Raw genomic sequence first — 21468 nt, forward strand, 5'->3', positions numbered from 1 at the left:
AGCCCTGTAATGAAGCTGGACTAGAATTTGGAAGGCAAATAAATAGCTGATCTTTTTTTTTCCCCAGTAACCAATCGGAAGTGATAATGAGTTGTACAGTAATTCTACATTATGGCTGCAGGCAGAGGCTGGAATTACAAAGGAGCTCCATTCTGTGTGCCCCCAGTAATCGCCTTCAGTGCTGATGATGATGAATTGCAGGGGGGATCCTCCTCCAACTCTCCTCCAAAACTTAGAGAAGTTGTGTGCTGAGCTGTGGGCGGGGCTCCGACACCAACTACACCCATCCGTCTGCATACAATGAGAGTGATGGGCTGCTGCTGGATCCTCAGTGCCGGCCGTCACCCAGCAATCACAGGAGCTCAGGATCAGCAGCATCATCATCCCGGACAATGTACAAAGTTACTTCTACAAGTCCCAGGAGGATGGGGAGGAGGAGAGCCGGAGCACTGGTCACCCTGGGCCACATCTGCACCCTCATGTGGCTGACTGTCCCTGCTGGAGCTTATAACATCGATGAGTCCAGCCCTATGATCTTCCAAGGACCCAGTGGATCCCTGTTTGGTTACTCTGTGATCCTGCACAGCTATGGGACTGAGAAATGGTCAGTGAATGCTGGATTCTGATTGACTTTTTTCTGTTTAGAATTGATCAGTAGAATGCAAAGTATTATAATTGGACAAAATAATGTACAGAGTTACAATCAAACAACGAATTGCACATTATTATATTGCTAAAAATATAAAGTACAGTATTATAATCATACAAAATAATGTACATTTATTACAATCAATTTATTGCACATTATTATAATGCTACAATATAAAGTACAGTATTATAATCCTGCATTGCACTTCAAAGTATTATAATCGTACAATATAATGTGCAGTATTATTATCATGCATTGCACAACACAGTATTATAATCATACAATATAGTGTGCAGTATTATTATGCATTGCACTACACAGTACTATAATCATTATTATTATACACGATTTATATAGCGCCAACAGTTTACGCAGCACTTTACAATGTATAGGGGGGGGACAACACAATTACAGTACAGTTCAATACAAAAGGTACAGGGGGGCCCTGCTTGTAGAGCTTACATTCTAAGGGGGTGGTACAAAAGGTAATAGCTGCAGAGAATGATTTGATGGGGGTGGCTTGGGGACAGTTAGGTGGGTGTGGGATAATCATACAATATAATGTGCAGTATTATTATCATGCATTGCACTACACAGTATTATAATCATAGAATATAATGTGAAGTATTATTATCATGCATTGCACTACACAGTACTATAATCATACACTATAATGTGCAGTATTATATTCCTACAATATAAAGTACAGTATTATAATCATGTAATGCAAAGATTTATAATCCTACAATATAATGCACTATATTATAATTGTGCATTGCCCTACACATTATTATGATCATACAATATAATGCAAAATATTTTAATCATGCATTGCACTACACAGTATTATAATCATACAATATAATGTATAGTATTATGATCATGTAGTATAATGTATAGTAATATAATCATGCATTTCACTACACAGTATTATAATCCTACGGTGTAGTATTATAATTCTACAATATAATGTACAGTATTATAATCAGTGAATATAATGCCTATTATTATCTAACATTACAATACACAGCATTCTAATCATACAATATAATGCACAGTGTAATAATTATACAATGTGCAAACTTTATCACAGCTGGGATAGGCATAATCTGGAGCAGCTGTGCATGGCAACCAATCCACTTTTATCTTCAGCTTGTTCAGTTAAGTTTACAATATTTAAGGTAGAAGCTCATTGGTTGCCATGCACAGCTGCTTCAGATTCTGGCTGCATGTTGTCATAAATTCCCCCAGTATATTTACACAATATAGTAATCATACAGTATAATGTATAGTATTGTAATCATACAGTATAATGCATGGTATTATAATCATATAGTATAATACATGCAGTACAGTAGTATATACTACAGTATAGTATAGTTATATTATACAGTATATAGTTATTATATGGTATACAAATATTATATTATATAGTATAATGATATATTATAATAATATAGTATAATGCACAGTATTTTAATCATATAGGAATAAGGTGTGTTCTGCGTTAAAGCAGCCTATTTATTTGGATGGGCCTCCTACCACATCAAATTGCACCAAACAAACACTATAGTCATTTTGACGCGCTGAGACTTCCTCTTTAGCACTGTGTCACCCCTGCGCACACCAGTGGCCTTGATACCAGTGTGGCTGGTGGTGTGAATCAGCCCTAAGGATAAATGTCACTTTGGTGCACCAACATGCAAACCATGCGTTTTTTTTCTTTTGTGGTGACACACGCACCAGCTTGTGTTACTGCAATGCAACAGCCTTCTGCAGGCAATGGCATGCAATCATAGGCTCAATCATGGTCTGGAGTTGTCCTTGCAGCGCCAAAACAGCTGGAGGGGTCTGGGCTGCAGAGGGGATCTGGCTGTGGAATCAATGATGAAGCCAGATTATAGAAAGTGAAATGAGTGTTGTTGCCCATAGAAACCAATTCGGCAACCACCTCCTTTCCATTGAGAAATAACACAAATTCATACTGTGATGGGCAATACATCCCTCGCTGCTCCTGTTTCATCCAGCCTTTCCTTCGCTCTGAATGTGATTAAACGTTTAGTTTATATACTGTAGAAATTATTTTTATAAAGTCTTTTTCTATCCCAGGATGATTGTTGGGGCCCCAAAAGCCAACCAGACTACCCGGCCAAATATAAGTAACCCTGGAGGAATTTTCAAATGTAAAATTGGAGATAACATGAATGGGAGCTGCGAGGCGATGGATGTGGGTGAGTAGAGCGCAGGGTGGGATTGGCGAGGATGGTGATGTCATGTATTTGGTTCATGTAACAATAGTCTTTGCAGTTTTTGGAAGTCCGGGAAAAATGTCATTAGGTTTGTGTAAACTTTCTGGATGATTGGAAACTCCATAACAGTCCCATGGGAAGTGTAGATCCAGCTTTCCTGGTGGTGCACGACAGTGGAAATGGAATCTTAGCCTTAAAGTGGTTGTAAACCACTAGTCCTTGTAGTTCCACAACAGTGTCTTTATGTCTGTGAGGAATCATATTTGTCTCTGGGTTGGTTTCCTCAAGTAGTATTTCTGCATCACATTCCTATACAGACAACTATCACAACCCATTCATTAAAATTGTATTCAAAAACTAAATGGTACTGATTATTCTGTGGAAATGCAGATTATTCAACTTATTATTTATTGTACTTATATAGCGCCGTCAGTTTACGCAGTGCTTTACATATACATTGTACATTCACATCGGTCCCTGCCCTCAAGGAGCTTACAATCTAAGGTCCCCAACTCACATTCATATACTAGGGTCGATTTAGACCGCTGCCAATTAACCTTCCAGCATGTCTTTGGAGTGTGGGAGGAAACCAGACTACCCGGAGGAAACCCACACAGGCACAGGGAGAACATGCAAACTCCAGACAGATAGTGTCGTGGTTGGGATTTGAACCAGCGACCCTTGTTACTGCTAGGTGAGAGTGCTACCCACTACACCACTGTGCCACCCACTACACCACTGTGCCACTATGCCACCCACTACACCACTGTGCCAACCACTACACCACTGTGCCACCCACTACACCACTGTGCCGACCATTACACCACTGTGCCACCCACTACACCACTGTGCCACCCACTACACCACTGTGCCACTGTGCTAGCCACTATACCACTGTGCCACTGTGCCACCCACTACACCACTGTGCCACTGTGCCGACCACTACACCACTGTGCCACCCACTACACCACTGTGCCGACCACTACACCACTGTGCCACCCACTACACCACTGTGCCGACCACTACGCCACTGTGCCGACTTGAAGATACTAGATGGAAATGGTCTGGCCAGCCATAGCCAGAGCAATTTTATTTCCTGCAACCTCAGGTTGCGGTGGGGGGGGGGGCGAGTTTGGTGTTGGGGGAAGCCACCCTCGCCAGGAGTACACAGTACTAATAGTAAAATCCGACAGGCTGGTTGCACCCAAGTGGAGCTGGGTACATCCAGCTTGCCTATACATACATGGTTAGAATCTTGGCCAGCCCCTGTTGGACCATCTATGGCCAGCTCTAGGCTGGTTTTAGAGTGCACAATCACACTAGTATCCACTTTTCAGCTTACAAAGTCTTCTTCTGTAAAGAACAAGCATTTACATCATGGTAAAGTTTTCCAAACACATTCCAAAGCCAAAAAAAAAAAAAATGGTGTAGTACACATAAGAGTCAGAAAAGATTTGAGGAGCTCTGCTACACTTTGCATTGCTATTGATCTGGCCAGCAATGCTTGGCAGACATTGGCAGCTTCCAAAGCATACCAAACTCCTCAATTCAAGTCAGTGCCCTCAGACACTCATCAGATGTTCCGGAAGCTTCTGCTTTTGATACATTTCCTTCCAGAAAAAAAAAAAAAAACGTTTTAACTTTTTAAAGGTGTTCTAAAAGCTTTAGGCTAGGTTTCTTTGCATGTTGGGAAGATGCGTAAAATCACACGCTTTCCTGACATGCAGAGAAACGTGTTGCTCTTTAATAGACATGCAGAGATCCCTTTACTTGTTAATCGCACCCCCATCTGGCGGTGCGTCTGTTTTCACATGTGGTTCGGTGAAGCATGTTTTTGGAAAAGAAGTTAACACACAGAACACACAGAAGCCTTTAGAGGTTTATTTGTAGGGCTTATAAGAATCAAAACACAATTGTGTGCTCAGATTCACTGCTTTAGCTTTATAATGTCCCTTAGTTGTGGCTGCAGGGAGCCAATGTGATGTATGCAGATAAGTGGTGTTAACCAGTTCAGCCCCGGAACAATTATCAGCCTAAGGACCAGAGGTCTTTTTACAATTTTGCACTGCACTGCTTTAACTGGTAATTGCGCGGTCATGCAATGTTGTACCCAAACGCAATTTGCGTCCTTTTCTTCCCACAAATAGAGCTTTCTTTTGGTGGTATTTGATTGCCTCTGCGATTTTTATTTTTTGCGATATAAATGGAAAAAGACCGAAAATTTTGAGAAAAAAAGATATTTTCTACTTTTTGTTATAAGAAAAATCAAATAAACTAAATTTTAGTCATACATTTAGGGCAAAATGTATTCAGCCACATGTCTTTAGTAAAAAAAATGTCAATAAGCATATATTTTTTTGGTTTGCGCAAAAGTTATAGCGTCTACAAACTAGAGTACATTTTCTGGAATCAGGGTGATCAGGGGGTTAAACCTTTATTGGGTAATAAATGGTGGGTGCCCTGATGCTATAAAAAGCAAACTAACTAACCAGAGTCACCCGTAACACTTATACGGTGATCACTGGTGAAAGGGTTAACTAGGGGCAATCAGGGGGTTCAAATTTTTATTAGGTAGTATATGGGGGTCCCTGGCGCTATATAAAAACCTGATGGGGAACCTAAATAACTAACTGGCTAACCAGCGTCACCAGTGACACTTATACTGTGATCACTGGTGAAAGGGTTAACTAGGGGCAATCAGGGGGTTAAAACCATTATTGGGTAGTATATGGGGGTACCTAGCGCTATAAAAACTTGGCGGTGAACCTAAAAAAATAACTAGCTACCTAGCGACACTAGCGACACTAATGCAGCGATCAGAAAAATGATCGCTTAGTGACACTGGGGGGGGGGTTGTGTGCCTGTGTGTTATTTAGTGTCAGTGTAGTGTTTGGTGCAGACTTACTGTGTCCTCTCCTCGTAGTCCGGTCAATAAGACCGCCCCAAGGAGAATGACATCACTTCCTCCCTGCCTGTGTATACAATACACAGTGGGAGGAAGCTTCTCATTCGCCAGGAGCGATCGAGAAGGGATGGCCAGAAACCAATGGCCATCCCCTCATCCCGGATCGCTCCTGAAGCGAACCGGACCGCCGCATCCAGCGGGAGGGGGTCCGATCGGACCCCCCACCCGCTGGAAGGCAAGCACGTACATGTACGTGCTTGTGCCTGTACATGCCATTGTAATGACGTACAATGGCATGCGGCGGTCGTTAAGTGGTTAAACTCAAAACCAAAGATGTATTATATGGCAGCTTACCAATATCAGATGTGGTGGTTGCATCAGTTTCCTTTGGCTTTTTATCTCTGTTTGCACCTGCTGATTTGACCAGTAACACACTTACTTCCTGTAAACTCTGGAATGAGCAGAAGAGGCACAGCAGACAGCAGCATCGGCAGTCTGGTGGGGGGTGGGGGTGGGGGGGGGGGGGGTAGTGTTAAATATATTTATTTTAGCAGTGATCATTTTAGTGTTAAATATATTTATTTTAGCAGTCATCATTTTAATAACCCCTGCCAGTGTTAAGTGGATTGTCTCAACCGAGTAAACTGATACATTCTGCTGGAGAGCTTGTGCCTTTGAAAAACAACAGACTTGTTGGCTGGATCACAAGATGAAAATAGAAGAAAGAAAGACTAAAAAAGGAAACTAATGCAGCCATAACATCTACGAATTGGTAAACTGCACTGTATTAAATATTTGTTTTGGGGTTTAATACCACTTTAGGCTGGGTTCACACCTATGTAAATTGAATGTGGGTTTTTCCGCATCCAATTCGCATAACAGGAGATTATGACCAGCTCTCTATGGAGCCGGTTCACACATCTCTATTGCGGCTGCTGTGCTTCTCTGTTTCAGGGCCGAATTCAGCCCTGATTCATCCCTGAAATGGAGAACAGGGACTCACCGGACCCCCTGCTGCGAGCCGCATCCTTCGGAGGTGTGAATCCAGCCTTAAAGTGGTTGTAAACCCTTTAAAATAAAAAAAAACTGCAACACAAAGGCATAATGAGCTAGTATGTAGAGCATACTAGCTCATTATGAATTACTTACCTGAGATTGAAGCCCCTGCAGCGGTCCTTATTCACCGCTCCGGAGGCTGACATCTCTCCGGGGGGTTACTTCCGGGTATCGCGGCTCCAGCACTGTGATGACGTCACTCCCATGCATGAGCGTGAAGCCGCCGGTAACAGCACAGTACAACTGAAGCAACGGCATGTACGTGCCATTGCTTTAGTTTGCTTAAGTGTGCATGTGCCAATGACGCTGGCATATGCAAATACAGGGATATCTCCTAAACCATGCAGGTTTAGGAGATATCCAGTGCAGCTACAGGTAAGCCTAATTATAGGCTTGCCTGTAGTATAAATGGTTGTAAAGGGTTTACAACCACTTTAAGGCTAAGATTCCATTTCCAGTGTAATGAATACACACTGAGGCCGCGTACACACGCGGGGACTGTTCGGCCAACTTTGTCTGCTGAACAGTGTTTCGGCGGACAGTCCGCCCGTGTGTGGGCGTTCAGCGGACAGTTTCAGCGAACAGTCCGCTGAACAAGGTTTTTCGGAATTTCCGAAAAACTGTCCGCTGAAACCTTGTTTCAGCGAACAGTTCCCTCGTGTGTAGGCTTGTTCGACAAACTAAGTTCCGCGCATGCTCAGAAAGGCTTTACACGCCGAAAGTTATAATGCAGTGTATAGGACGTCGTATTTTTCGTCCCGTCGTACGTGCCGTTCACGTCATCGCGCACGGTTTCAGCAAACTGTTCGTACGTCGTGTGTGGCCATGTCCGTCCATGCTAATTTTGAGCGGACTGTTTGCCGAAACTGTTTGACGGACAAAGTTGGCCGAACAGTCCCCGCGTGTGTACGCGGCCTCAGGTGTCCGTTTATGAAGCAGTGATCAGTGAAGATCCAGAGGATCGCCGCTGTTTACAGCCCATAAACAGTTTATAAACCAGAGATAATCAGGTGAGAAGTGTTTGAACTTGTTCTCCCGCCGATTATCTTCACACTGAGAATTCTCATAGAATGATACAGTAACGGCCAGTTTATGAAGCTGCGATCTCAGCGCTTCACTGGTGATCTGTGTCAGAATTCACACTCCCCGATTCACCATCTCAGAGGTGGAGAACCGGGGAGTGAAGAGAGAATGTGGGGGGATCTGAGGAGGAAAGAGGATGATAATTAACTTCCTTATGTCTCGTTCAGACCCCCCAACACTGTAACCATGTCCCCCTGTCATATTTATGTGTATACATACACACACATATATATATATATATATATATATATATATATATATATATATATATATATATATAATGTGTATATGTATCTATATATAATGTGTGTGTATATACATGTATATATAATGTCTGTGTGTGTATACATGTATATATTATGTAGGGGGACTCTTTATTTTACTAACATTAATAACACCGTGTGTCAGTGTATTGAGCTGTGATAATTTATCACCGCTTAATAAATTGACATCTCTGCGTATCGGTGAATTTCTAGTACTGTAATCTCGTAAAGTCTCACGAGATTCCAGTATTAGAGGCCGTTCTCCAGTGTTAGAAGCGTTTGTAGATCACTTCACTCCTCCAAGGGTGAAGCGATCTACTCCGCTTTATAAACTGGCATACAGAGGAGAAAGATCTCCTCTGTGAATGCCGGTAGAATGAAGCAGTGAATAGATTTTACTGCTTCATAAAAGAACACCTCTGTGGTTTCAGTGGTTCACCATAGAGAGTGGTGAATGTCACATTGGCAGCGCTATGTATACTGCTATTGTTTTGGGGTTTGAACTTCCAGTTGAACGGGACAATGCAGATGTTGGTGAAGGTCAGCAAATGTCTCGTCATCCAACCAATATGTCAACTAATCTGATCTGAAAACATTTATTTGATAGAGGCTACAAATCATTAGACAGTAGAAACCTTCATCAAAATTGTTATTCTTTTATTCTTATATACAGATAACTTACCTCATGTGGTCAATTTACTAAAGGAAGAGAGGCTGTTTAGTTGGAAAGTAAATGTTCATTTTGCAAAGTTAATGTTGGTAAATCTTACTTTAAAAAGCGCTGCACAAATAGTTAGCGTTATATAAGCCCCCATTCATACTTAAAGTGTTAGTAAACCCACAACAGTAAAATCTGTCTGTATACGCAGCATAGCATACTTGTTATACTCTCTGTAGAACTTAAGGACTTAATGCTCTGCATTGTGTAAAAAGGCTGTTGATCCTGTATGCACAGATCCTTCCCTCCTGCACTGTCTAGCTGGGGACGGCCAGCTAACACAGGCAGAGTAGCCGACCTGCACATGCCCAGTTGTGTGTTTTATGCTGGAGAGAACATTTACTTGTTCTCAGAGCTAGTCAGGTCACATGGTATTGACATCACACATGTGGGCGTGTATACAGGCTGTAGAAGAAATCTCCTCCTACCTGAACTCTCACCACTAGAGAAACTGTGCAGTTTATCATGTAACCATGGTGTACAGATCACCCAAAAAGGTATATAGTTGGCAATATTTTAATGTGAAAAGAAGAATTATGGGCACTGTGGGGAATGAACTATTTTCATATTACTGGGTTTAGTAACACTTTAAGTGATTTGAAGCAGACCTAAATGCTCAACACCAGACTTCCATGTTATTCTTCTTCCATCCTGCCATCCCCTGATCATAAACAGATCCTGGGCGCTGTATGTAACAACTCAATCACTGTGCAAACTCTCAATACAAAAACCCCATCCGCCATGGTCGCATATGTATGCCACATGGGCATTAAAGTTATAATAAAATTTTGTTTAAAAAAACAAACAAAAAATAAAAAATAAACATGGTATACTTACTGGCTCTATATAGTGGTTTTGCAAAGAGAAGCCCCGATCCTCCTCTTCCACTGGAGCTCCTGGCTCCTCCCTCCTGCCAAGTGCCCCCAGAGCAAGCAGCTTGCTCACTCTCCATTCACACACAGAGCCTCCGCTCAGCCCTGCTCCTCCCTATCTTGATTGGCTCACAGACTGTGATTGACAGCAGTGGGAGCTAATGGCTCCTGCTGCTGTCTCAGCCAATGAGGAGTGAGAGTCCCCTGACTGAGGCTCTTGTGCACATCGCTGGATCGAGATGGGGCTCAGGTAAGTATTATAATTTTTTTTTTAACTTCATGTATAGAACGCATGAAGGTAAGAAAAACCTTGAGCCTGTAGAACCACTTCAGGACCCACCCTCCCTGCTATTATGTGGTCGGCAAGATGTTAAATACTCAATCATGTTCTAAATCTTTTCATTTCCCTGGTACGTGATTGTGCATTAGAAGTGAACATTGCTTACCCTATATTGATCATTAGTATATAATTATATATTATTGCCATTATTATATTATTATTATCATTTAGTATTATTTATTATATAATCTATATATTATGTACACTTTTCTAGGTTCCAAGGCAATGCTCAGTGTTTCAGTTGTAATAGATTCTCTGTTATTTCGGTGTTTTTTGTGTTTGTTTTGTTGCACAATATTTAGCTCTCATTGCAACTGTAACTGAACTGACTTTTGTAACATATTTGAACAGACATTTAAACCTGCTTTCACTTTCTTTCCACGTCTTAAAAATGTAAACAAATGGGCTCATAATCTCCATTCACTAAGCCATGACTGTGTGAAGGGGAAGGTGTGAGTTGTAGGGGGTTGTGAATTGATCATATCTGCTAGATAACAAGGCCTGCTGTCATGTTCTGGCCAGGAAATGAAGTTGATATGTAAAACACCAAGTCTAATCTGCTTATGTTTTGCCTTCGCTGGTTCCTCCTTTCCCCCCTTATCTCGGCTGATCACAGATTTGAGTAAGGGGTAGATCCCGACCCCTTACCACTTGATCAGCTGTCAACCAATGATGGCTGATCACATGATGTAAACATAAGCTCGTAGTCTGTATTTTTTTTCCCTCACACTGTGAGCGCGAGGGCAAAAAAAAGACGATCACCGGCGTCTGTCAGTACCCACCAGGGCCACCTATCAGTGCCCACAATGTCACCTACTAGTGCCCACAGTGCCCCCCATCAATGCCCACCAGTGCTGCCAATCAATGCCCAACAGTGTCTCATAATCATTGCCACAGATCAGTGCTGCCTATCAGTGTCTCCTATCAGTGCCACCTATCAGTGCCGCTTATCAGTGCCACCTATCAGTGCCTAAAAAATCATTTCTCCTGCACTCTGGTGTCTAGTTCCTCAATATGTGGTGTAACCAGCTTCACATAGTAATGTCTAGCGTCTTGCAGCCCTCCTCAGAATAATGGGTATTCATACACTAGAGGAAACAAAAAAGAAAAGGAGGGTGCACCAACCTAGTGCATTACCACTAATAGAGTTTAATTCAATAAAACACAGCAAAATATATACTCACAAACGAGTATTGATAGAAGGCATAATCAATAAAGCAAAATCCACTTTTCCGAACATCGACAAGCCAGGACCTGACGTTGAATGGATCAAACGATACCTCAAAATGTCTGACGCATTTCAGGTGAGAACCCCTTTCTTCAGAGCCTAAACGGGAAATGGTCCAGCCATTTTGAGTTATCGTTTGATCCACTCGACATCAGGTCCTGGCTTGTTGATGTTCGGAATAGTGGATTTTGCTTTATTGATTATGCCTTCTATCAATACTCGTTTGAGTATATATTTTGCTGTGTTTTATTGAATAAAACTCTATTAGTGGTAATGCACTAGGTTGGTGCACCCTCCTTTTCTTTTTTGTTTCCTCTAGTGTATGAATACCCATTATTCTGAGGAGGGCTGCAAGACGCTAGACATTACTATGTGAAGCTGGCTACACCACATATTGAGGAACTAGACACCAGAGCGCAGGAGAAATAATTTTTTAGCGGTAATCCTGAGTGTGGCTCGGGGTAAATTTTCCATACCAAGAGCGGTAATCAGGGAAAGTAACTTAATTTGTCCCCTGGATCCTGCGATGTCTCCCCACTGTGTGCGGCGACTGTGTCTTTCGCCCGATGCTGTGTATGCCGCTCCGTTCCCTGCGAGCGACGCAATGCGTGGGGAGGGAGCCCCGCGTGAAATTCAAGAAACAAAACACATACAGTACTCTGTTATCTTACAGATTACATTACTTTATCAAATAATTTCACCTCCCTTTTGTCCCTGATGATTTGTCCAGTGCCCTGCATGCAGTTTTATATTATATATACCGTTCTTTCTGACTGGAAACTTGAGATTGTCCATGGTAACCAAAAAATGTCCCTTTATGTCAAAAGTGGTTTTAGACCAGCTAGAAAACAGCTATAATTAGTGAGAACACTTGCAGAATTGAGCGATAGTGATTTGTGGGGAAATTCGTCATCAACACTGAAAGTAACGACAGCGAAAATTCTGCATCTGAGCACATTTCAGTGTTTTTGAGTTGATTACATTATTGAATACATTTTATTATTATTATATTATTATTTTTGATAATTATTTATAGTTATTTATTATATTATCATTTATGATTTTGTGTTTCAATCTTTATCATACCCGGGATGTCTACTAGACTCTGGTTTGGACAGATTTAAGTGAGTTATTCCTAAGAATTACAGGCCTACAATATAAAACACCAAATTTCCATCCAAAACAATGTACCGCTTTCAGCATCAAAAATCTGACATAATCATACCACCAGGGAGGTTAATATATATATATATATATATATATATATATATATATATATATATATATATATATATATATATATATATTTAATTAGACTTTATAACCGCTTTAAATCCACTCTGTGTGCAGCCATTTTATTTAATTTTCTGCGGGGTCCAAGTTTCAAACTGTTTCGAGAACTCAGACTCCATGCAGTTTTTTGTAAAGGTGTTGATTCCAGGGTGAAGTTGTGAAAGAAAACTTGCTATGTTGTGTTATGGTGGGTTTCCATCAGGAGATAATGCTGCACCCAATACGATTATTTAAAGAGGAAGTAAAGGCAGTTAAAAAAAAAAAAGGCAACCTGCAAGGCAAAGGCATAATGAGCTGGTATGCATAGCATACTAGCTCATTGCGAATAACTTACCTGAAAACGAAGCCCACGAAGCGGTCCTCCGTCTTCATGTTCGCCGCTGTCATGTATCCCGGAGTGACTTCCGGGTCTCGCTGCTCCGGCACTGTGATTCACCAGAGCCGCGATGATGTCACTCCCGCGCATGCACACGGGAGCCGACACGAGCGGCGTATCGCCGCGATCTGCGGCCTGCCCAGTGCGCCTGCGCGCCACTGTCTATGGCGCATGTGCCGTAGACAGCGGTGGCTGTCTTTTTGTAAATATCTCCTAAACCGTATAGGTTTAGGAGATATTTTTTGGACCTACAGGTAAGTCTAAGTCTATGCTTACCTGTAGGTCAAAGTGGTTTGTAAGGGTTTACAACCACTTTAAGCTAGCCATAGATGAATCAAAATTCAGTTCAGCAGGGATCAGCTACATTTCAATCTATCTATGCCCTGTTCAACAGAAGTCCATCTAACAATCTTAGGAATGTTGGAAAAATTTAATTTAATCAACAGCTGCAGCCAATGCGTTGCAGCCCTGATCTGTGTATTCTGACAGCATAGGAGTCCCCACTCTCAGAATACAATAGTACAGTGGGAAGGATTCCTTCATCCACCTTACTGGGGATAGGTAACGTATTGTTTCTTTTTTTCTCAATCAGCCCTCTGGCTCAGGCCCATCTAATATCAGCCATAGTTCCCTAGATTCTGGATCTGGGAAACAATATAAAACCACTGTATGCATGTCTGGTTTCTCAGTATTTATATCCTCAGAAGGTCATGTATGTAGCAAAAGTTACAGGAAGACGTGCAAACCCGCAGCTGTTTATTTTCTTGGAAGTACACACAGTGCTAGCTGTTCTGGGGGCCGGAGTCTGGAAGCTCAATACTAGCCAATAAAACATGTACAAGCCAATAAATCCATATTAAAGAACACCTGTGTATATTCTTCAGATTAAATATTGATCGGATTATCAGCCTAAATGACTGATCATCATGTTTTAAACAATGTAGCAAAGAGAGCTGGAGAAATTAGAGAGAAATAAAGCTGGCCATAGATGATTTGTTTTTTTTTTTTGATTGGATTCCCCTATCCACACATTCAAGGTTGATGAAAAAATCTTCCCCTGCCATGCCTGTATTCCAACATTGGGGAGTCCTGCGCTCTCAGAATACCTTACCATGTTAGAAAAGTTGTGTTTGATCAGCACTGCGGCCAGTCATCTGCAGTGCTAATCGAACACAAATTTTCCAACAGTCCAGTTCAAGAGGAGTCGATCACTAGGTTGACTCATCTCAAACATGAACGGTCATAGATTATTATTAATATACAAGATTTATATAGCGCCAACAGTTTGCACAGCGCTTTACAACATGAGAGAATACAGTACAGTTATAATACAATTCAATACAGGAGGAATCAGAGGGCCCTGCACAGATTAATCAAAATGTGTCCAGTCTCTGCTGAAAGGGCCTAATTTTGATCCATCTATAGCTGGCTTAAAGCTGACCACACGGAGCAAATTTCAACTGGCTCCTGATGAACTAGACAGATTTCTTTCAATGGGTGGCCTAATGCCCGGCATTTATTGGTTGAAAAAATCACAACGTGCTGGGGTGCCTAGACTTAAATAAACTGTCGAGAAGGGATTCTTTGGGAGCCTAAAATGGGCTTTAATGGTACCGTACAAAGCTTTAGGATACATAATTGGTATAAAATGTTTTATGCAATAGCGACGTTTTGCCGGCGGTATTACAGCGCTGCCCCATTGATTTCAATGGGGAGCAGCGGTGGAGGAGCGGTAAACACAGCGCTCCTTCACCGCTCCAAAGAAGCTGCTGGCAGGACTTTTCCCTGACGTCCTGCCAGTGCACCGCTGTAGTGTGAAAGCCCGAGGGCTTTCACACTACAAACAATGGTGCAGCTTTTTTTGGGCGGATTGCAGGCGCTATTTCTAACGCTATAGCGCCTGCAAAACGCCCTGGTGTGAAAGGGGTCTTAAGGATAATCCACTTTGCACTGCAAGTGCACTTGGAATTAAAGTCGCTGTAGATCTGAGGGGGACATGCAAGGAAAATAAAAAAAATGCATTTTAGCTTGCACATGATTGGATGATAAAATCAGCAGAGATTCTACTCATTTCAGATCTACCCCTTAGATTTAGAGCTGTACTTCCAGGTGCACTTGCATTGCAAAGTGGATTTGCCTTTCGTAAATAACCCCCATAGTTTATAATACATAGATTTAAAAAAAGAAATGGAATAAAGGCTCTATCTGGTCACATAAGGTGTGACATTGGAATGATTATACCATGCAAAAACTGTTCGCTCGACATGTTTCGTGGAAAGAGTTACCGCTTCTTCAGGAGCTAATTTTACTACATACAGGCATATAATGCTATAGAGCGATTATCAATGTCAAACTATGAATCAAAAGAACAACATATCATAATATACAGTCATTAGAGTATTAATTACATGTGAGGTGAGAATATATTTTATGTAGTGGAATACCCAAAAGGTCATTTTACCCAAAACACAGCTACGTAGGTCTTGAATAAATTGTCATTATTTTGACTTTGATAAAGTGAAAAAAAGAAAAAAAAAAGAAAAAAAAGCTAAACAGTGCCTTGCACATTAGCATTCAGACTAGTGTGACTGAACCAAGATTAACCATTAATTAAAACAGTGCTGCCTTAATCTATCAAACTGTCCTTTATAGGATGAAAACACTTTGGGCTAATTCACACTTTAGCGACCTGTTGTGGGATGTTAATGCACTTTTTTTTTTGGCGGATTAATGTGCATTGCATAAAGGCAGCTAATTCATTTTATGTGTTGCCAACACCAACACAGTGGATAAAAAAATAAAAATAAATTGCACAGGCAGTGCACCACAAAGCCTGGTATATGCAATGCGGTGTGCTGTGGTGGATTGTGCATTGCACTGTAGTGTGCCATGTTTTGGTGTGCCTCACACACAGCTCACATGAAGCAAGTGTTTCGAAGGAGCTTATGTTTTAGGCCTTCTTCACATGGGGTGTTCTATACCATTAGCCCATGTGAGGGCTGAACACAGCACACCTATGCATCCGAGTGTGGGTAAATGCGGTCCTCACTCTGGCTTGTTCTCTCAGTTTGAGATTCATGCAGGTGCATGGTCCTGAACACAGACAGTGTGCATTTGGGGCCTTGTACCCGCACCCACACGGATGTCAGATTGGAAGCAGCGGCTGTGCCCATGCAGCTGCTGTGTCCCAATTGACATCAGTGGGACTGCTTGCATGGGCTTGCACAGAACACCCTTGCATGGGCACACTCCTTACTGCACAACACATAAGTGTAAATGGGCCCCTACTGTTTTGGGGTCCACACGGCTCTAACAATTGCTGAAATGCACAGTAGTTCTCTTCTGGCTGTGTGGCCATTGCTGTGTTTTCTGCAAACGTTTTTGCAATGCTTTACAGCACATACCAACATTTTTATTTTTCCCACTTCAAGGAAAGCGCAAAGTAACTATCATACATTATAAAGTTAAACCAATAAAGGAAGTCTTTAGCTAATCTTCAGTATCCTGTTCCCTGGTATTATGTCTGCTGGGAAAGCATAAAGATTGCATTACAGCTGCTTGTATCACAATGCAGTTTTCATTATCAGTGGTTTTACTGAATCTGATATAAGCATTAGAGAGCTGTCAGACCTGCATGCCCACTCCAACTGGCAGCCAGTTGGAGTGGGCATCATATCGCATTGCTGATAGACAATTCAAGCCTGCATGTTCATGTTGCTGAGTATGACGGTTTATGCCTAATAAGCAGGGAGTAGTAGAATAGCAAACAATAATGGAGCTGGATTACTGAAAGTCAGCTAGAGATGAACGATTGCCCAAAGGTTCTAAAATGGGCATTTGCTTTTTCCCCTCTGGAACAGTCAGTTGGGGGTGTGTGTTGCTTTCGCTGGTGCACATAGATAAGCGATCATCACCCCGTGCAGCCCAAACCAGCTAGGCGGTTTACTTTCCACTGCTGGCATCTGATATAATAGATTAGACAGTGTGTTAAATGCTACGAATGGAAAACCTGACCTTGGTCACCCCCATATATCGGTGCTATTTGTTACCACATTGGTGGCACATATCTTAGGTGGTTGGCATAGATAGCTTACAAATTAGTCATACATACCTTGTTCTGTGTACTTTGCAAAACCACATAACATTTTCTGTAATATTAAGCTTCCTGTAAGGTCACCAATTTCTAATTACATTTGCTTTTTGTACACTAATTTCAAATTATAGCATTTTTCAATGATATTGATATTTATTGATATTATGTATTCATGTTTTTGTAGTGTTTCACTTAATGGAAATGTTAATCTTATTTTCCATATTTTTTGTTATAGTATTAAATATAGATATTTGCAGATTGGCTACTAGAGGGAGCCCTGTATTTCACAAAGCCTCATAAAGCTCTGTGTATAACAACTGCTGAGAAAAGAGACGCGTATACAGGGAGTGCATAGATCCCAACTGTCCCGGATTTAGAGGGGCTGTCTGTGATTTGGTGCAATGTCCCTCTGCCCCTCCTTTCCTCCTCATTTATCCCTCAATTTGGTCTGATCTATATAGTTGCATATAAAATGCACTATGCATCTTTCAAAAAGTGTTTTACAATGATAAACCATTCATCCAATTTCTAAATTGCTGCATTTGTACTTTGGACTTGGCCACACACAAGCAAACCAAAGTCCGACAGATTTGAACGTGATGACATACGACCGGACTAGAATAAGGAAGTTCATAGCCAGTAGCCAATAGCTGCTCTAGCGTTGGTTTTCGTCCATCCGACTAGCATACAGATGAATGTATCTTTCGACTCGAGTCTGTCGGAAAGATTTAAAACAAGTTTTAAATCTAAAGTCCGTCTGATTTTTAGACAGCAAAGCTCCGATGAAGCCCACACGCGATCAAATTGTCCGGCAGATTTGTTCCGTCGGACCTAGTCCGTCGAAAAATCTGGTCGTGTGTACTCGGAATAAGAGTTGCATCAAACTAATCTCTTTCACATGTATCACAAATAAAAATTGAAAACCGATACATTATCCTGTAATGACTTTGGCCTTTAAAGATTCCCTTATAAGATATCTTTTAAGATTCCTTCATATGCATGCAGAACAGTGTTATAACTTGGAAAGTCACGGTGTTATAGAAATTGTAAAAAATTGTCTTTCAAAAGAGACAAGTTTTTGTTCAGAGAGATGCCTAAAAGTGATTGTAAATGCTCTTTTTTTTTTTTTTAAATAACAAACATGTTATACTTACCTCCTCTGTGCAGTTGGTTTTGCACAGAGCAGCCCAGATCCTTCTGTTCTCTGGTCCCTCTTCTGCTCTCCTGGAACCTCCCTCTGGTGAGTGCCCCCTCAGCCAGCAGCTTGCTAAAGGGGGCACCCAAGCTGAGTCAGAGCTCCGTGTATCCATTCAGACACGAAGCCCCACCCCCTCTCTCCCCTGATTAGCTTACTGATTTTTATTGACAGCCCTGGGAGCCAATGGCGCTGCTGCTGTCTCAGTCAACCAGGAGGAGTGTAAGCCCATGATGACACCTCTCTGTCTATGCTCTGAAACAGGAGCAGGTTGGAATGGTGCAGTGGGGAGGTGGTGCAGTACCATGGTATAAAAGCTTGGGGTTGAGCTGTCGGCAAACACTGTCACTTTAGTGGACAAACTCACAGTTTCTCTTTAAAATGTATCTATGTAAATCTATCTAAAGTCAAATCTTTTTTTTTTCTCCTAGGTTTGGATACATGATTAGGGAATTACCTTTTACAGATTTTTATTGCTGTCGGTGTCAGCGCTGTTGAGAAAAAGTGAGGGTCTTGTGGTTTTTGCAGGAGGCCTCTCAGCAGCTGTGCAGGCACAGCGCAGGACCTGCAAGCTTCAAAGACCTCATGGCTCCAGCTCTTCTGGCTGAACAGCTCAGATGACATTAGCTCTCCACACTTCCATCTTAGGTCTCATGCACATGGGAGGCTTGAGGTATCCACTGTGAAATGCAGGTGTATTTCCGCACTCTGGAGGGAAAGCTGAAGCACTTGTGCGTTTAATCAATCTTGTTTTTTTTGTACAGTTCTCCTTTAAGGGGGCGTGGCAAGAGGTGTGTCCTATGCCTGCATACTTTTGCTGATGGTAGATAAACTCACGCACAGGAGTAAATTCTGGAACATGCAAACATATAAATGTCCGTGCATGTGTTTACCCAAACACATGGTGTACAGCCAGCGTACAGCCATTCATTACTATGGGTGGCTGTACACTACAGTTGTCTCTTCAAAGTGTGGAAATATACCTGCAATTTACAGTGGATTCCTCAAACTTCCCATGTGCACGAGACCTAAGACCCCTTTCACACTGGGGCGTTTTTCAGGCGCTTTAGCGATTAAAAAAGCAACTGTAAAGCGCTTGAAAGAAGCCTCATCTGCAATCCCAATGTGAAAGCCCAAGTGCTTTAAGAGCCCTTTCACACTGCCAGTGTCCCCGAAAAACACTCATAAAGTGCCGCTTAAACCCTTGCTAGTGGCCAAATAAAGGGTTAAAAGCGCCCACAAAGCGCCACTGCCAAAAGCGCTTTTCAGGTGCTTTGCAGGCGTTTTGCAGGCGCTTCTTATTGATTTCAATGGGAAGGGCCGCTTTAGGAGCGGTTTATTCACCACTCCAAAAGCGCTGCAAAGAAGCTGCTTGCAGGACTTTTTTTGATACCCTGCCAGCGCAGCACCTCAGTGTGAAAGCACACGGCTTTCACATTGGGATTGCAGTTGCGGCTTCTTTCAGGCGCTTATTTTAACGCTAAAGTGCCTGAAAAACACCATTGTGTGACAGGGGTCTCAGTGTGAAAGCACTCAGGCTTTCACATTGGGATTGCAGATGAGGCTTCTTTCAGGTGCTTTACAGGCGCTTTTTTAAAAGCTAAAGCGCCTGAAAAATGCCCCAGTGTGAAAGGGGACTAAGAGGGAGGTATGGAAAGCCCATGCCATCTGAGATGTTCAGCTACAAGAGCTGAAGCCATGAGGTCCTTGAGGCTTGCAGGTCCTGCATGTTCCTGCACAGCAGCTGAGAGACCTCCTGGAAAGGCCACAAGACACTCTGAGGTTTATTTACTAAAGGCAGATCCACTGTGCACTACAAGTGCACTTGAAAGCGCAGTCGCTGTAGATCTGAGGGGGACATGCAAGGAAAATAAAAAACAGCAAATTTGATGATGAACATGATTGAACATGATTAGACAATAAAAAATCAGCATGGCTTCTGCTCATTTCAGATCTACCCCTCAAATCTACAGGAAGTGCACTTCCATGTGCAGTGCACGGTGGATTTGCCTTTAGCAAATCAACTTCCAATTCTGCGATTCACGCACCTTTAAAACGTTAAAAATAAAGTTAGTTCTGCTGTAAAGGGAGGGTATGGAGTACTTTCACTTAGTAATATTTTGAGTCATTATTGAAATGTTTACCTGAAAATTATTTTTGATGTGGCTTTCACATTTACCACCTTCCTCTTCCATAATTTTTTGTTATTTTACTAAAGTAGAGATTTGTAGATTAGTCCCTAGCAGCAGTATAGATTAGCACAATTAGGTGCACTGTTTTTAGTAAGTCAACCAACTCATTGATTTTCATTATGATAAAGAGCTATATAGCACGACCATCGTGTAGCACTGCAAAAGCAGGAAGTAGAGCCTGAGAATCGAATGATACTTTATACTTCCTTTATTAAAGAGCACTTAGGCCGGGTTTTCCACGGTCCCATAGACTTCCATAAGGTTAAATGTTTTCCGAAAACGAACCAAACCTCATGCATGCATCTTTGGTCTCAGCTAAAGCCACAGATAAAACGCAAGAAAACCGCAGAAACTCCTGCGCTGCGGCCAAATCACAGCACAGCAGTGTGAACCTAGCCTTATGCCACGTACACACGACTGAAGTTTCTGGCAGAAAACGTCAGACGGAATCATTCCGTCGAATATTACGATCGTGTGTGGGCTTCATCTGACTTTTTTCTTCAAAAATTCAGCCGGACCTAGAAATAGAACATGTTTCAAATCTGTCCGATGGAATCAATTTCTATCGGGAAAACCGTTCGTCTGTATGCTGGACCAAATACGACGCAAGGGCAGCTATTGGCTACTGGCTATTGAACTTCCTTTTCTAGTCCCGTCGTACATCATCATGTTCAAAACGAACGGACTTTGGTCTGTTCATGTGTGGGCAAGTCCGTTCGTTTGGAAGTCCATCGTAACTCCATCAAGAAGACCGACTGACCTTTTCTGCCAGAAAGTTTGGTCGTGTGTACGCAGTATTAGAAAAAATAGGTACAAAGTTGCAAATCTCCATCAGGTTGCCCAGTGTTTGGGGTAATGTAACAATGTACCACTAATACATTTAGCATACTAAAAAGCAATTTTAAAAAAAGACTTTCTACAGCAGAGTTCCAGAGTGTTTATTTTTATTTATTTTT

The 21468-nt window shown here is 41.9% G+C and overlaps 1 protein-coding gene across 1 annotated transcript in view; it reads left to right on the forward strand.

Annotated features, from left to right (window-relative positions):
* The first annotated feature begins 302 nt into the window (after positions 1 to 302).
* The window catches only part of ITGA4 (integrin subunit alpha 4), a 222425-nt gene continuing 201259 nt past the window's right edge, over positions 303 to 21468 (forward strand). The window contains exons 1-2 of the mRNA XM_077448120.1: positions 303 to 604; positions 2759 to 2880. Coding sequence (XP_077304246.1) covers positions 393 to 604; positions 2759 to 2880 — 334 coding nt within the window. The 5' untranslated portion in view covers positions 303 to 392. The remainder of the gene's footprint in view (positions 605 to 2758; positions 2881 to 21468) is intronic.

The sequence above is a fragment of the Lithobates pipiens genome, unplaced genomic scaffold, assembly GCF_037356315.1.
Source record: "Lithobates pipiens isolate NorthernLeopardFrog02 unplaced genomic scaffold, aLitPip1_a1.2 Scaffold_22, whole genome shotgun sequence".
Taxonomy (NCBI): Eukaryota; Metazoa; Chordata; class Amphibia; order Anura; family Ranidae; genus Lithobates; species Lithobates pipiens.